This window comes from Blennius ocellaris, assembly GCF_963422515.1.
Source record: "Blennius ocellaris genome assembly, contig: SUPER_13_unloc_1, whole genome shotgun sequence".
Taxonomy (NCBI): Eukaryota; Metazoa; Chordata; class Actinopteri; order Blenniiformes; family Blenniidae; genus Blennius; species Blennius ocellaris.
In genome coordinates, this window is record NW_027662313.1 from 1,442,735 (window position 1) to 1,459,499 (window position 16,765).

Genomic DNA, 16,765 nt, shown 5'->3' on the forward strand with positions numbered 1-16,765 from the left:
CTGGTTGGCAGCCCGCTGCCAGCATCCACTGGGTGCCAGGTTGCCCATGAGCACAATCTAAAGTCCATGAAATACGGAGAAGGGCAGCGCTTTGGCTGTGAGCAGGGCCACCTATTCCCCCCCCCCCCCCCCCCCGGTAGGACTCCCAGACAATCACAGCTCTGTCTTTACCCTGTCTGCCTGCTCTCCCACCCCCAATTCACATTGTCTGTCGCCCTCCATCATTCACATGCACACAGTTTACTAATTGGTTAGTGTTGTGTCATTATGATTCATATTATGACCCAGCTTCAGGATAAACTATAAAGTAACTTACTGAATGTCAAAGTAACTTATTACACTTCTATTATTAAACACTGAAGCAACTCATTACACGATGGAATAAAGTTATGAGACCAGCCAAAACGTTTATTACACCATCATAATTCAAACATTTAAAGTCCAAAATGAAAAGTTTATTCAGTGTGATGCAGCTGCAACCTGTGTGTGTGTGTGTGTGTCATCGCCTTTGTGTGTGTTTGCGTGTGTCACCATATGTGTGTGTTTGACTGTCACCGTATTTGTGTGTGTGCTTGCTACTTCTTGTTTGTCACCAGTAAATTAAACAGATTTACAATCATTCCTGTGGAGCGAGTCTGTGAAACGTGTTAGTTCAGTTTCCAGTCACACACTCCTCATGTGCAGTCTGTGATGGGTGCATTTTCTCTCTCTCGCTCTCTCTCTCTCTCTCTCTCCCTGAAACAAAGACGTTGTGATGTAGTTTGATTTCCTCCAGCAGCAGTGAACACACCAAGTCCTTGAAGCTCTGCATGTGTGTGTGTGTGTGTGTGTGTGTGTGTGTGTGTGTGTGTGTGTGTGTGTGTGTGTGTGTGTGTGTGTGTGTGTGTGTGTGTGTGTGTGTGTGTGTGTGTGTGTGTGTGTGTGAGACATCCTCAGCTCCGCAGCTGCAGTTCTTTTCGCAGCCAGGAGGGCGGTGGCTGTCCCAGTCGATTCATCAAATGCAACAGCTCCATGTTGTGCTCACGGTAAAACTCTGACAGGAAGGCACGTGACTGTGCACACACACACACACACACACACACACACACACACACACACACACACACACACACACACACACACACACACACACACACACACACACACATTATAGAGCATCTTCATCCTCTAACAACCAAAGCTTCTAGAAATGACTATTATTTATATAAAAGATCATAACAGTTTATTTCAATGACGTCATATTTGTTATATTAGGAACATGCATATTGGGGGCGGGGCTAGGAAGAGACAGGCTGTTTCAGGGGGAATTTGGGGGGATATTTCACAGGGGGAGGTTTCAGAAGGGACGTACCTTAGGGTGCATGTCCTGGTACTTCCTGCCTTTGCTCTTGCCCAGACACTTGGGTCGGTTCCCTTCCCCTCGCTGGCACCAAAAACCTTTGCTCTCATCGAATCTGCAACCACAGCATCCGTTACCGCACAGCCCCCACTGCCCTGTGTGTGTGTGTGTGTGTGTGTGTGTGTGTGTGTGTGTGTGTGTGTGTGTGTGTGTGTGTGTGTGTGTGTGTGTGTGTGTGTGTGTGTGTGTGTGTGTGTGTGTGTGTGTGTGTGTTACAAACATGAGGGCCTGTGTGTAGTTCAAGACAGGAGTGACTCCAAGGAACTTCTGGATTCCCTCCATGACCAGCGCCGGTTTGGTCCTCAGCAGGCCTCCGTCTACCAGGTGGAGCTGCAGAGTCACAGTCTCATGAATCCACATTCATCAAAACCGTCACCTTTCTGTTCCGAGCCTGGCTCTGCAGGTTTCTGCTCTGAGCCAAGTTCTGCAGGTTTTTATTCTACCTGCTCAGGTGGAATTGTTGGTTTTCTCTGTTAAACTGACTTGAAATGACACATGACAACTTTCCCGCAACTTTCTGGAAAATCTCCCGTGAAAATTCAATGTTGATCAACTGAAGCTTCTGTTAACAACCAGCAGTAAAACTAATCTGGTAGGTACCTGGTCAGGGTGGTAGTACCTGGTCAGGGTGGTAGTACCAGGTCAGGGTGGTAGTACCTGGTCAGGGTGGTAGTACTGGGTCAGGGTGGTAGTACCAGGTCAGGGTGGTAGTACTGGGTCAGGGTGGTAGTACCAGGTCAGGGTGGTAGTACCGGGTCAGGCTGGTAGTACTTGGTTAGGCTGGTAGTACCTGGTCAGGGTGGTAGTACCAGGTCAGGCTGGTAGTACTGGGTCAGGCTGCTAGTACTGGGTCAGGCTGGTAGTACTTGGTTAGGCTGGTAGTACTTGGTGAGGCTGGTAAGTACCGGGTCAGGCTGGTAGTACTGGGTCAGGGTGGTAGTACCGGGTCAGGCTGGTAGTACCGGGTCAGGCTGGTAGTACTGGGTCAGGCTGGTAGTACTGGGTCAGGGTGGTAGTACCGGGTCAGGCTGGTAGTACTGGGTCAGGCTGCTAGTACCGGGTCAGGCTGGTAGTACCGGGTCAGGGTGGTAGTACTGGGTCAGGGTGGTAGTACCGGGTCAGGCTGGTAGTACCTGGTTAGGCTGGTAGTACTGGGTCAGGCTGGTAGTACTGGGTCAGGCTGCTAGTACCGGGGCAGGCTGCTAGTACTGGGTCAGGGTGGTAGTACCGGGTCAGGCTGGTAGTACTGGGTCAGGCTGGTAGTACTGGGTCAGGGTGGTAGTACCGGGTCAGGCTGGTAGTACTGGGTCAGGCTGGTAGTACCGGGTCAGGGTGGTAGTACCGGGTCAGGCTGGTAGTACTGGGTCAGGGTGGTAGTACCGGGTCAGGCTGGTAGTACTGGGTCAGGCTGGTAGTACTGGGTCAGGGTGGTAGTACCGGGTCAGGGTGGTAGTACCGGGTCAGGCTGGTAGTACCGGGTCAGGCTGGTAGTATTGGGTCAGGGTGGTAGTACTGGGTCAGGGTGGTAGTACTGGGTCAGGCTGGTAGTACTGGGTCAGGCTGGTAGTATTGGGTCACGGTGGTAGTACCGGGTCAGGCTGGTAGTACTGGGTCAGGGTGGTAGTACCGGGTCAGGCTGGTAGTATTGGGTCAGGGTGGTAGTACTGGGTCAGGGTGGTAGTACCGGGTCAGGCTGCTAGTACCGGGTCAGGCTGGTAGTATTGGGTCAGGGTGGTAGTACTGGGTCAGGCTGGTAGTATTGGGTCAGGGTGGTAGTACTGGGTCAGGGTGGTAGTACCGGGTCAGGCTGGTAGTACTGGGTCAGGCTGCTAGTACCGGGTCAGGCTGGTAGTATTGGGTCAGGGTGGTAGTACTGGGTCAGGGTGGTAGTACCGGGTCAGGGTGGTAGTACCGGGTCAGGGTGGTAGTACTGGGTCAGGGTGGTAGTACCGGGTCAGGCTGCTAGTACCGGGTCAGGCTGGTAGTACCTGGTTAGGCTGGTAGTACTGGGTCAGGCTGGTAGTACTGGGTCAGGGTGGTAGTACCGGGTCAGGCTGGTAGTACTGGGTCAGGCTGCTAGTACCGGGTCAGGCTGGTAGTACCGGGTCAGGGTGGTAGTACTGGGTCAGGGTGGTAGTACCGGGTCAGGCTGGTAGTACCTGGTTAGGCTGGTAGTACTGGGTCAGGCTGGTAGTACTGGGTCAGGCTGCTAGTACCGGGGCAGGCTGCTAGTACTGGGTCAGGGTGGTAGTACCGGGTCAGGCTGGTAGTACTGGGTCAGGCTGGTAGTACTGGGTCAGGGTGGTAGTACCGGGTCAGGCTGGTAGTACTGGGTCAGGCTGGTAGTACCGGGTCAGGGTGGTAGTACCGGGTCAGGCTGGTAGTACTGGGTCAGGGTGGTAGTACCGGGTCAGGCTGGTAGTACTGGGTCAGGCTGGTAGTACTGGGTCAGGGTGGTAGTACCGGGTCAGGGTGGTAGTACTGGGTCAGGCTGGTAGTACTGGGTCAGGCTGGTAGTATTGGGTCACGGTGGTAGTACCGGGTCAGGCTGGTAGTACTGGGTCAGGGTGGTAGTACCGGGTCAGGCTGGTAGTATTGGGTCAGGGTGGTAGTACTGGGTCAGGCTGGTAGTATTGGGTCAGGGTGGTAGTACTGGGTCAGGGTGGTAGTACCGGGTCAGGCTGGTAGTACTGGGTCAGGCTGCTAGTACCGGGTCAGGCTGGTAGTATTGGGTCAGGGTGGTAGTACTGGGTCAGGGTGGTAGTACCGGGTCAGGGTGGTAGTACTGGGTCAGGGTGGTAGTACCGGGTCAGGCTGGTAGTACTGGGTCAGGCTGCTAGTACCGGGTCAGGCTGGTAGTACTGGGTCAGGGTGGTAGTACTGGGTCAGGGTGGTAGTACCGGGTCAGGCTGGTAGTACTGGGTCAGGCTGCTAGTAGCGGGTCAGGCTGGTAGTATTGGGTCAGGGTGGTAGTACTGGGTCAGGCTGGTAGTATTGGGTCAGGGTGGTAGTACTGGGTCAGGGTGGTAGTACCGGGTCAGGCTGGTAGTACTGGGTCAGGCTGCTAGTACCGGGTCAGGCTGGTAGTATTGGGTCAGGGTGGTAGTACTGGGTCAGGGTGGTAGTACTGGGTCAGGGTGGTAGTACCGGGTCAGGCTGGTAGTACTGGGTCAGGCTGGTAGTATTGGGTCAGGGTGGTAGTACTGGGTCAGGCTGCTAGTACCGGGTCAGGCTGGTAGTACTGGGTCAGGGTGGTAGTACCGGGTCAGGGTGGTAGTACTGGGTCAGGGTGGTAGTACCGGGTCAGGCTGGTAGTACTGGGTCAGGGTGGTAGTACTGGGTCAGGGTGGTAGTACCGGGTCAGGGTGGTAGTACCGGGTCAGGCTGGTAGTATTGGGTCAGGGTGGTAGTACCGGGTCAGGCTGGTAGTACCGGGTCAGGCTGCTAGTACTGGGTCAGGGTGGTAGTACTGGGTCAGGCTGGTAGTACTGGGTCAGGCTGGTAGTATTGGGTCAGGGTGGTAGTACTGGGTCAGGGTGGTAGTACCGGGTCAGGCTGGTAGTACTGGGTCAGGCTGGTAGTATTGGGTCAGGCTGGTAGTACTGGGTCAGGGTGGTAGTACCGGGTCAGGCTGGTAGTACTGGGTCAGGCTGGTAGTACTGGGTCAGGGTGGTAGTACCGGGTCAGGCTGGTAGTACTGGGTCAGGCTGGTAGTATTGGGTCAGGGTGGTAGTACTGGGTCAGGGTGGTAGTACCGGGTCAGGCTGGTAGTACTGGGTCAGGCTGGTAGTATTGGGTCAGGCTGGTAGTACTGGGTCAGGGTGGTAGTACCGGGTCAGGCTGGTAGTACTGGGTCAGGCTGGTAGTACTGGGTCAGGGTGGTAGTACCGGGTCAGGCTGGTAGTACTGGGTCAGGCTGGTAGTACTGGGTCAGGGTGGTAGTACCGGGTCAGGCTGGTAGTACTGGGTCAGGCTGGTAGTACTGGGTCAGGGTGGTAGTACCGGGTCAGGCTGGTAGTACTGGGTCAGGCTGGTAGTACTGGGTCAGGCTGCTAGTACCGGGTCAGGCTGGTAGTACTGGGTCAGGGTGGTAGTACTGGGTCAGGGTGGTAGTACCGGGTCAGGCTGGTAGTACTGGGTCAGGCTGGTAGTACTGGGTCAGGCTGCTAGTACCGGGTCAGGCTGGTAGTACTGGGTCAGGGTGGTAGTACTGGGTCAGGGTGGTAGTACCGGGTCAGGCTGGTAGTACTGGGTCAGGGTGGTAGTACCTGGTTCGGCTGGTAGAACTTCAGCCAGCGGTTCAGGTGGACAGAGTACATCCCCGGGGACAGACAGTGTCTCTGGAGCATCAGAATGTGGGCTGGAGCTGAAGGGGAAGCCGTCACCACGTCATGGAAACTGTTGTTCAGAGCAGCAGGGTCCTGGTGAGCGCGCTGGTGCTGCAGGCCGACACAGGACCGCAACACACAGGGACAGACAGAGAAACAGACACAGCAGTGAGGGCCCTGTGCAGTGCAAGTAGCTCTGGCTGTGGAGTACCCGGGGTAGTACCTGGTACCAGGAGTAGGCCCGGATGGCCGGGTTGATGAGCAGCGCCAGGATCTTGGCTCTGGGCAGCAAGGCGGCGGCTCTGCGGGGCGTCTGCTCCGAATTGAAGTAGTTGGCACTTTTCTCAAACATGAAGTCTGTGCTGACGTTGGAGGGGAACGGGAAGAAATCCATGTACCTGAGGACCAGTGGCGCCGGGGCAAGTTACTCTCACATGACCACTTGGTTCATCCAACGCATTACTATTTCCATCCAGTAATCACATTACAGTTACTTCTCAAGTCACTGTGCCTTAGTATGGCAGTGGCCCGCAGGACGATGGAGGGAAAGACCAGTTTGTGGTGTGAGAAGACGTTTTATTAGTGAACAGAACTGGACACGCCTTCATTGTCCTGTACGCACGCACGCACGCACGCACGCACGCACGCACGCACGCACGCACGCACGCACGCACGCACGCACGCACGCACGCACACACACACACACACACACACACACACACACACACACACACACACACACACACACACACCCTGGGTGACCAGGCGTAATCAGCGAGGTCAGCAGTGAGCAGAGTGTCAAGGCCTTAACATGCTCTCCGCACGTCATCCGCCCCTTTATGCAGGGTCCACTGTGACTGTGGTTGAACGCGTGCAGCCCAAAATGTGTGGCCACACGGCCTCTGTGCTGCCGGCTGCGCATGCCTCAGAGCTACTGGCCACTAGTGTGAGGAGATCCTGCGTCTCCCCGTCTCAACAATCACAACTTAAAAGCAAATAAAGAGCCAGAGGCTCAGAACACCTGAAATGAAACCTAAACTACTTTAGGAAAGATGGAACATTATGGAAGTGAGCCCAGAGTGGAGCATGAATACAATCACGTGCACATCCACGACTTGCGCAAGGTCTGCAGTTGAGCTTTGTGGAGAGCATGTGTAGGTCAGGAGGGAGCAGAGTGTCAGGAGTGAGGTCAGGAGGGAGCAAAGTGTCAGGAGTGAGCAGAGTGTCAGGAGTGAGGTAAGGAGGGAGCAGAGTGTCAGGAGTGAGGTCAGGAGGGAGCAGAGTGTCAGGAGTGAGGTCAGGAGGGAGCAGAGTGTCAGGAGTGAGGTCAGGAGGGAGCAGAGTTTCAGGAGTGAGGTCAGGAGGGAGCAGAGTGTCAAGAGTGAGGTCAGGAGGGAGCAGAGTGTCAGGAGTGAGGTCAGGAGGGAGCAGAGTGTCAGGAGTGAGGTCAGGAGGGAGCAGAGTGTAAGGAGGGAGGTCAGGAGGGAGCAGAGTGTCAGGAGTGAGGTCAGGAGGGAGCAGAGTGTCAGGAGTGAGCAGAGTGTCAAGAGTGAGGTCAGGAGGGAGTAGAGTGTCAGGAGTGAGGTCAGGAGGGAGCAGAGTGTCAGGAGGGAGCAGACTGTCAGGAGTGAGGTCAGGAGGGAGCAGAGTGTCAAGAGTGAGGTCAGGAGGGAGCAGAGTGTCAGGAGTGAGGTCAGGAGGGAGTAGAGTGTCAGGAGTGAGGTCAGGAGGGAGTAGAGTGTCAGGAGTGAGGTCAGGAGGGAGCAGAGTGTCAGGAGTGAGGTCAGGAGGGAGCAGAGTGTCAGGAGTGAGGTCAGGAGGGAGCAGAGTGTCAGGAGTGAGCAGAGTGTCAGGAGTGAGGTCAGGAGGGAGCAGAGTGTCAGGAGGGAGCAGACTGTCAGGAGTGAGGTCAGGAGGGAGCAGAGTGTCAAGAGTGAGGTCAGGAGGGAGCAGAGTGTCAGGAGTGAGGTCAGGAGGGAGTAGAGTGTCAGGAGTGAGGTCAGGAGGGAGCAGAGTGTCAGGAGGGAGCAGACTGTCAGGAGTGAGGTCAGGAGGGAGCAGAGTGTCAGGAGGGAGCAGAGTGTCAGGAGTGAGGTCAGGAGGGAGCAGAGTGTCAGGAGTGAGGTCAGGAGGGAGCAGAGTGTCAGGAGTGAGGTCAGGAGGGAGCAGAGTGTCAGGAGTGAGGTCAGGAGGGAGCAGAGTGTCATGAGTGAGGTCAGGAGGGAGTAGAGTGTCAGGAGTGAGGTCAGGAGGGAGCAGAGTGTCAGGAGTGAGGTCAGGAGGGAGTAGAGTGTCAGGAGTGAGGTCAGGAGGGAGCAGAGTGTCAGGAGGGAGCAGACTGTCAGGAGTGAGGTCAGGAGGGAGCAGAGTGTCAGGAGGGAGCAGAGTGTCAGGAGTGAGGTCAGGAGGGAGCAGAGTGTCATGAGTGAGGTCAGGAGGGAGTAGAGTGTCAGGAGTGAGGTCAGGAGGGAGCAGAGTGTCAGGAGTGAGGTCAGGAGGGAGCAGAGTGTCAGGAGTGAGGTCAGGAGGGAGCAGAGTGTCAGGAGGGAGCAGAGTGTCAGGAGTGAGGTCAGCAGGGAGCAGAGTGTCAGGAGTGAGGTCAGGAGGGAGCAGAGTGTCAGGAGGGAGCAGAGTGTCAGGAGTGAGGTCAGCAGGGAGCAGAGTGTCAGGAGTGAGGTCAGGAGGGAGCAGAGTGTCAGGAGTGAGGTCAGGAGGGAGCAGAGTGTCAGGAGTGAGGTCAGGAGGGAGCAGAGTGTCAGGAGGGAGCAGAGTGTCAGGAGGGAGCAGAGTGTCAGGAGTGAGGTCAGGAGGGAGCAGAGTGTCAGGAGTGAGGTCAGCAGGGAGCAGAGTGTCAGGAGTGAGGTCAGCAGGGAGCAGAGTGTCAGGAGTGAGGTCAGGAGGGAGTAGAGTGTCAGGAGTGAGGTCAGGAGGGAGCAGAGTGTCAGGAGTGAGGTCAGGAGGGAGCAGAGTGTCAAGAGTGAGGTCAGGAGGGAGCAGAGTGTCAGGAGTGAGGTCAGGAGGGAGCAGAGTGTCAGGAGTGAGGTCAGGAGGGAGCAGAGTGTCAGGAGTGAGGTCAGGAGGGAGCAGAGTGTCAAGAGTGAGGTCAGGAGGGAGCAGAGTGTCAAGAGTGAGGTCAGGAGGGAGCAGAGTGTCAGGAGGGAGCAGAGTGTCAGGAGTGAGGTCAGGAGGGAGCAGAGTGTCAGGAGGGAGGTCAGGAGGGAGCAGAGTGTCAGGAGTGAGGTCAGGAGGGAGCAGAGTGTCAGGAGGGAGGTCAGGAGGGAGCAGAGTGTCAGGAGGGAGCAGAGTGTCAGGAGTGAGGTCAGGAGGGAGCAGAGTGTCAGGAGTGAGGTCAGGAGGGAGTAGAGTGTCAGGAGTGAGGTCAGGAGGGAGCAGAGTGTCAGGAGTGAGGTCAGGAGGGACCAGAGTGTCAGGAGGGAGCAGAGTGTCAGGAGTGAGGTCAGGAGGGAGCAGAGTGTCAGGAGGGAGCAGAGTGTCAGGAGGGAGGTCAGGAGGGAGCAGAGTGTCAGGAGGGAGGTCAGGAGGGAGCAGAGTGTCAGGAGGGAGGTCAGGAGGGAGCAGAGTGTCAGGAGTGAGGTCAGGAGGGACCAGAGTGTCAGGAGTGAGGTCAGGAGGGAGCAGAGTGTCACGAGTGAGGGCAGGAGGGAGCAGAGTGTCAGGAGTGAGGTCAGGAGGGAGCAGAGTGTAAAGAGTGAGGTCAGGAGGGAGCAGAGTGTCAAGAGTGAGGTCAGGAGGGAGCAGAGTGTCAAGAGTGAGGTCAGGAGGGAGCAGAGTGTCAGGAGTGAGGTCAGGAGGGAGCAGAGTGTCAGGAGGGAGCAGAGTGTCAAGAGTGAGGTCAGGAGGGAGCAGAGTGTCAGGAATGAGGTCAGGAGGGAGCAGAGTGTCAGGAGGGAGGTCAGGAGGGACCAGAGTGTCAGGAGTGAGGTCAGGAGGGAGCAGAGTGTCAAGAGTGAGGTCAGGAGGGAGCAGAGTGTCAGGAGTGAGGTCAGGAGGGAGCAGAGTGTCAGGAGGGAGCAGAGTGTCAGGAGTGAGGTCAGGAGGGAGCAGAGTGTCAGGAGTGAGCAGAGTGTCAAGAGTGAGGTCAGGAGGGAGCAGAGTGTCAAGAGTGAGGTCAGGAGGGAGCAGAGTGTCAAGAGTGAGGTCAGGAGGGAGTAGAGTGTCAGGAGTGAGGTCAGGAGGGAGCAGAGTGTCAGGAGGGAGCAGAGTGTCAGGAGTGAGGTCAGGAGGGAGCAGAGTGTCAGGAGTGAGGTCAGGAGGGAGTAGAGTGTCAGGAGGGAGGTCAGGAGTGAGCAGAGTGTCAGGAGTGAGGTCAGGAGGGAGCAGAGTGTCAGGAGTGAGGTAAGGAGGGAGCAGAGTGTCAGGAGGGAGGTCAGGAGGGAGCAGAGTGTCAGGAGTGAGGTCAGGAGGGAGCAGAGTGTCAGGAGTGAGGTCAGGAGGGAGCAGAGTGTAAGGAGGGAGGTCAGGAGGGAGCAGAGTGTCAGGAGTGAGGTCAGGAGGGAGCAGAGTGTCAGGAGTGAGGTCAGGAGGGAGCAGAGCGTCAGGAGTGAGGTCAGGAGGGAGCAGAGTGTCAGGAGTGAGCAGAGTGTCAAGAGTGAGGTCAGGAGGGAGTAGAGTGTCAGGAGTGAGGTCAGGAGGGAGCAGAGTGTCAGGAGGGAGCAGAGTGTCAGGAGTGAGGTCAGGAGGGAGCAGAGTGTCAGGAGTGAGCAGAGTGTCAGGAGTGAGGTCAGGAGGGAGCAGAGTGTCAGGAGTGAGCAGAGTGTCAAGAGTGAGGTCAGGAGGGAGCAGAGTGTCAGGAGGGAGCAGACTGTCAGGAGTGAGGTCAGGAGGGAGCAGAGTGTCAAGAGTGAGGTCAGGAGGGAGCAGAGTGTCAGGAGGGAGCAGAGTGTCAGGAGTGAGGTCAGGAGGGAGCAGAGTGTCAGGAGTGAGCAGAGTGTCAAGAGTGAGGTCAGGAGGGAGTAGAGTGTCAGGAGTGAGGTAAGGAGGGAGCAGAGTGTCAGGAGGGAGCAGAGTGTCAGGAGTGAGGTCAGGAGGGAGCAGAGTGTCAGGAGTGAGGTCAGGAGGGAGCAGAGTGTCAGGAGTGAGGTCAGGAGGGAGCAGAGTGTCATGAGTGAGGTCAGGAGGCAGTAGAGTGTCAGGAGTGAGGTCAGGAGGGAGCAGAGTGTCAGGAGTGAGGTCAGGAGGGAGCAGAGTGTCAGGAGGGAGCAGAGTGTCAGGAGTGAGGTCAGCAGGGAGCAGAGTGTCAGGAGGGAGCAGAGTGTCAGGAGTGAGGTCAGGAGGGAGCAGAGTGTCAGGAGTGAGGTCAGGAGGGAGTAGAGTGTCAGGAGTGAGGTCAGGAGGGAGCAGAGTGTCAGGAGTGAGGTCAGGAGGGAGCAGAGTGTCAAGAGTGAGGTCAGGAGGGAGCAGAGTGTCAAGAGTGAGGTCAGGAGGGAGCAGAGTGTCAGGAGTGAGGTCAGGAGGGAGTAGAGTGTCAAGAGTGAGGTCAGGAGGGAGCAGAGTGTCAGGAGGGAGCAGAGTGTCAGGAGTGAGGTCAGGAGGGAGCAGAGTGTCAGGAGTGAGGTCAGGAGGGAGTAGAGTGTCAGGAGTGAGGTCAGGAGGGAGCAGAGTGTCAGGAGTGATGTCAGGAGGGAGCAGAGTGTCAGGAGTGAGGTCAGGAGGGAGCAGAGTGTCAGGAGTGAGGTCAGGAGGGAGTAGAGTGTCAGGAGGGAGCAGAGTGTCAGGAGGGAGGTCAGGAGGGAGCAGAGTGTCAGGAGTGAGGTCAGGAGGGAGCAGAGTGTCAGGAGGGAGCAGAGTGTCAAGAGTGAGGTCAGGAGGGAGCAGAGTGTCAAGAGTGAGGTCAGGAGGGAGCAGAGTGTCAAGAGTGAGGTCAGGAGGGAGCAGAGTGTCGGGAGGGAGGTCAGGAGGGAGCTAAGTGTCAAGAGTGAGGTCAGGAGGGGGCAGAGTGTCAAGAGTGAGGTCAGGAGGGAGTAGAGTGTCAGGAGTGAGGTCAGGAGGGAGCAGAGTGTCAGGAGTGAGGTCAGGAGGGAGTAGAGTGTCAGGAGTGAGGTCAGGAGGGAGCAGAGTGTCAGGAGTGAGGTCAGGAGGGAGCAGAGTGTCAGGAGTGAGGTCAGGAGGGAGCAGAGTGTCAGGAGTGAGCAGAGTGTCAAGAGTGAGGTCAGGAGGGAGCAGAGTGTCAGGAGTGAGCAGAGTGTCAAGAGTGAGGTCAGGAGGGAGCAGAGTGTCAGGAGGGAGCAGAGTGTCAGGAGTGAGGTCAGGAGGGAGTAGAGTGTCAGGAGTGAGGTCAGGAGGGAGCAGAGTGTCAGGAGTGAGGTCAGGAGGGAGCAGAGTGTCAGGAGTGAGGTCAGGAGGGAGCAGAGTGTCAGGAGGGAGCAGAGTGTCAGGAGTGAGGTCAGGAGGGAGCAGAGTGTCAGGAGGGAGGTCAGGAGGGAGCAGAGTGTCAGGAGGGAGCAGACTGTCAGGAGTGAGGTCAGGAGGGAGCAGAGTGTCAGGAGGGAGGTCAGGAGGGAGCAGAGTGTCAGGAGTGAGGTCAGGAGGGAGTAGAGTGTCAGGAGTGAGGTCAGGAGGGAGCAGAGCGTCAGGAGGGAGGTCAGGAGTGAGCAGAGCGTCAAGAGTGAGGTCAGGAGGGAGCAGAGTGTCAAGAGTGAGGTCAGGAGGGAGCAGAGTGTCAGGAGTGAGGTCAGGAGGGAGCAGAGTGTCAGGAGGGAGCAGAGTGTCAGGAGTGAGGTCAGGAGGGAGCAGAGTGTCAAGAGTGAGGTCAGGAGGGAGTAGAGTGTCAGGAGTGAGGTCAGGAGGGAGCAGAGTGTCAGGAGTGAGCAGAGTGTCAAGAGTGAGGTCAGGAGGGAGCAGAGTGTCGAGAGTGAGGTCAGGGGGGAGTAGAGTGTCAGGAGTGAGGTCAGGAGGGAGCAGAGTGTCAGGAGGGAGCAGAGTGTCAGGAGGGAGCAGAGTGTCAAGAGTGAGGTCAGGAGGGAGTAGAGTGTCAGGAGTGAGGTCAGGAGGGAGCAGAGTGTCAGGAGTGAGCAGAGTGTCAAGAGTGAGGTCAGGAGGGAGCAGAGTGTCAAGAGTGAGGTCAGGAGGGAGCAGAGTGTCAAGAGTGAGGTCAGGAGGGAGCAGAGTGTCAGGAGTGAGGTCAGGAGGGAGCAGAGTGTCAGGAGGGAGGTCAGGAGGGAGCAGAGTGTCAGGAGTGAGGTCAGGAGGGAGCAGAGTGTCAGGAGGGAGCAGAGTGTCAGGAGGGAGGTCAGGAGGGAGCAGAGTGTCAGGAGGGAGGTCAGGACGGAGCAGAGTGTCAGGAGTGAGGTCAGGAGGGAGTAGAGTGTCAGGAGTGACGTCAGGAGGGAGCAGAGTGTCAGGAGTGAGGTCAGGAGGGAGCAGAGTGTCAGGAGTGAGGTCAGGAGGGAGTAGAGTGTCAGGAGTGAGGTCAGGAGGGAGCAGAGTGTCAGGAGGGAGCAGAGTGTCAGGAGTGAGGTCAGGAGGGAGCAGAGTGTCAGGAGGGAGGTCAGGAGGGAGCAGAGTGTCAGGAGTGAGGTCAGGAGGGAGCAGAGTGTCAGGAGGGAGCAGAGTGTCAAGAGTGAGGTCAGGAGGGAGCAGAGTGTCAAGAGTGAGGTCAGGAGGGAGCAGAGTGTCAGGAGGGAGCAGAGTGTCAGGAGTGAGGTCAGGAGGGAGCAGAGTGTCAGGAGGGAGCAGAGTGTCAGGAGGGAGCAGAGTGTCAGGAGGGAGCAGAGTGTCAGGAGTGAGGTCAGGAGGGAGCAGAGTGTCAAGAGTGAGGTCAGGAGGGAGCAGAGTGTCAGGAGTGAGGTCAGGAGGGAGCAGAGTGTCAAGAGTGAGGTCAGGAGGGAGCAGAGTGTCAGGAGGGAGGTCAGGAGTGAGCAGAGTGTCAAGAGTGAGGTCAGGAGGGAGCAGAGTGTCAGGAGGGAGGTCAGGAGGGAGCAGAGTGTCAGGAGGGAGGTCAGGAGGGAGCAGAGTGTCAGGAGTGAGGTCAGGAGGGAGCAGAGTGTCAGGAGGGAGGTCAGGAGGGAGCAGAGTGTCAGAGTGAGGTCAGGAGGAAGCAGAGTGTCAAGAGTGAGGTCAGGAGGGAGCAGAGTGTCAGGAGGGAGGTCAGGAGGGAGCAGAGTGTCAGGAGTGAGGTCAGGAGGGAGCAGAGTGTCAAGAGTGAGGTCAGGAGGGAGCAGAGTGTCAAGAGTGAGGTCAGGAGGGAGCAGAGTGTCAGGAGTGAGGTCAGGAGGGAGGTCAGGAGGGAGCAGAGTGTCAGGAGTGAGGTCAGGAGGGAGCAGAGTGTCAAGAGTGAGGTCAGGAGGGAGCAGAGTGTCAAGAGTGAGGTCAGGAGGGAGCAGAGTGTCAGGAGGGAGGTCAGGAGGGAGCAGAGTGTCAAGAGTGAGGTCAGGAGGGAGCAGAGTGTCAGGAGTGAGGTCAGGAGGGAGGTCAGGAGGGAGCAGAGTGTCAGGAGTGAGGTCAGGAGGGAGCAGAGTGTCAAGAGTGAGGTCAGGAGGGAGCAGAGTGTCAAGAGTGAGGTCAGGAGGGAGCAGAGTGTCAGGAGTGAGGTCAGGAGGGAGCAGAGTGTCAAGAGTGAGGTCAGGAGGGAGCAGAGTGTCAAGAGTGAGGTCAGGAGGGAGCAGAGTGTCAGGAGTGAGGTCAGGAGGGAGCAGAGTGTCAGGAGGGAGGTCAGGAGGGAGCAGAGTGTCAGGAGTGAGGTCAGGAGGGAGCAGAGTGTCAGGAGGGAGCAGAGTGTCAGGAGTGAGGTCAGGAGGGAGCAGAGTGTCAAGAGTGAGGTCAGGAGGGAGCAGAGTGTCAGGAGTGAGGTCAGGAGGGAGCAGAGTGTCAAGAGTGAGGTCAGGAGGGAGCAGAGTGTCAGGAGTGAGGTCAGGAGGGAGGTCAGGAGGGAGCAGAGTGTCAGGAGTGAGGTCAGGAGGGAGCAGAGTGTCAAGAGTGAGGTCAGGAGGGAGCAGAGTGTCAGGAGGGAGGTCAGGAGGGAGCAGAGTGTCAGGAGTGAGGTCAGGAGGGAGCAGAGTGTCAAGAGTGAGGTCAGGAGGGAGCAGAGTGTCAGGAGTGAGGTCAGGAGGGAGCAGAGTGTCAGGAGTGAGGTCAGGAGGGAGCAGAGTGTCAAGAGTGAGGTCAGGAGGGAGCAGAGTGTCAGGAGTGAGGTCAGGAGGGAGCAGAGTGTCAAGAGTGAGGTCAGGAGGGAGCAGAGTGTCAGGAGTGAGGTCAGGAGGGAGCAGAGTGTCAGGAGGAGGTCAGGAGGGAGCAGAGTGTCAGGAGTGAGGTCAGGAGGGAGCAGAGTGTCAGGAGGGAGGTCAGGAGGGAGCAGAGTGTCAGGAGTGAGGTCAGGAGGGAGCAGAGTGTCAAGAGTGAGGTCAGGAGGGAGCAGAGTGTCAGGAGGGAGGTCAGGAGGGAGCAGAGTGTCAGGAGTGAGGTCAGGAGGGAGCAGAGTGTCAAGAGTGAGGTCAGGAGGGAGCAGAGTGTCAAGAGTGAGGTCAGGAGGGAGCAGAGTGTCAGGAGTGAGGTCAGGAGGGAGGTCAGGAGGGAGCAGAGTGTCAGGAGTGAGGTCAGGAGGGAGCAGAGTGTCAAGAGTGAGGTCAGGAGGGAGCAGAGTGTCAAGAGTGAGGTCAGGAGGGAGCAGAGTGTCAGGAGGGAGGTCAGGAGGGAGCAGAGTGTCAAGAGTGAGGTCAGGAGGGAGCAGAGTGTCAGGAGTGAGGTCAGGAGGGAGGTCAGGAGGGAGCAGAGTGTCAGGAGTGAGGTCAGGAGGGAGCAGAGTGTCAAGAGTGAGGTCAGGAGGGAGCAGAGTGTCAAGAGTGAGGTCAGGAGGGAGCAGAGTGTCAGGAGTGAGGTCAGGAGGGAGCAGAGTGTCAAGAGTGAGGTCAGGAGGGAGCAGAGTGTCAAGAGTGAGGTCAGGAGGGAGCAGAGTGTCAGGAGTGAGGTCAGGAGGGAGCAGAGTGTCAGGAGGGAGGTCAGGAGGGAGCAGAGTGTCAGGAGTGAGGTCAGGAGGGAGCAGAGTGTCAGGAGGGAGCAGAGTGTCAGGAGTGAGGTCAGGAGGGAGCAGAGTGTCAAGAGTGAGGTCAGGAGGGAGCAGAGTGTCAGGAGTGAGGTCAGGAGGGAGCAGAGTGTCAAGAGTGAGGTCAGGAGGGAGCAGAGTGTCAGGAGTGAGGTCAGGAGGGAGGTCAGGAGGGAGCAGAGTGTCAGGAGTGAGGTCAGGAGGGAGCAGAGTGTCAAGAGTGAGGTCAGGAGGGAGCAGAGTGTCAGGAGGGAGGTCAGGAGGGAGCAGAGTGTCAGGAGTGAGGTCAGGAGGGAGCAGAGTGTCAAGAGTGAGGTCAGGAGGGAGCAGAGTGTCAGGAGTGAGGTCAGGAGGGAGCAGAGTGTCAGGAGTGAGGTCAGGAGGGAGCAGAGTGTCAGGAGTGAGGTCAGGAGGGAGCAGAGTGTCAGGAGTGAGGTCAGGAGGGAGCAGAGTGTCAAGAGTGAGGTCAGGAGGGAGCAGAGTGTCAGGAGTGAGGTCAGGAGGGAGGTCAGGAGGGAGCAGAGTGTCAGGAGTGAGGTCAGGAGGGAGCAGAGTGTCAGGAGGGAGCAGAGTGTCAGGAGTGAGGTCAGGAGGGAGCAGAGTGTCAGGAGGGAGCAGAGTGTCAAGAGTGAGGTCAGGAGGGAGCAGAGTGTCAGGAGTGAGGTCAGGAGGGAGCAGAGTGTCAAGAGTGAGGTCAGGAGGGAGCAGAGTGTCAGGAGGGAGGTCAGGAGTGAGCAGAGTGTCAAGAGTGAGGTCAGGAGGGAGCAGAGTGTCAGGAGTGAGGTCAGGAGGGAGCAGAGTGTCAGGAGGGAGCAGAGTGTCAAGAGTGAGGTCAGGAGGGAGCAGAGTGTCAGGAGGGAGGTCAGGAGGGAGCAGAGTGTCAGGAGGGAGGTCAGGAGGGAGCAGAGTGTCAGGAGTGAGGTCAGGAGGGAGCAGAGTGTCAGGAGGGAGGTCAGGAGGGAGCAGAGTGTCAGGAGTGAGGTCAGGAGGGAGCAGAGTGTCAAGAGTGAGGTCAGGAGGGAGCAGAGTGTCAGGAGGGAG

General features: G+C 57.5%; 1 protein-coding gene across 1 annotated transcript in view; it reads right to left on the reverse strand.

Moving 5' to 3' along the window:
* Window positions 1–394: 394 nt before the first annotated feature.
* The window catches only part of LOC308138902 (bifunctional heparan sulfate N-deacetylase/N-sulfotransferase 2-like), a 97,467-nt gene continuing 81,096 nt past the window's right edge, over window positions 395–16,765 (reverse strand). The window contains 5 exon segments of the mRNA XM_080521208.1: window positions 395–1,052; window positions 1,352–1,454; window positions 1,620–1,729; window positions 5,668–5,838; window positions 5,951–6,125. Of these exon segments, the coding sequence (XP_080377334.1) occupies window positions 933–1,052; window positions 1,352–1,454; window positions 1,620–1,729; window positions 5,668–5,838; window positions 5,951–6,125 (679 nt within the window). The 3' untranslated portion in view covers window positions 395–932.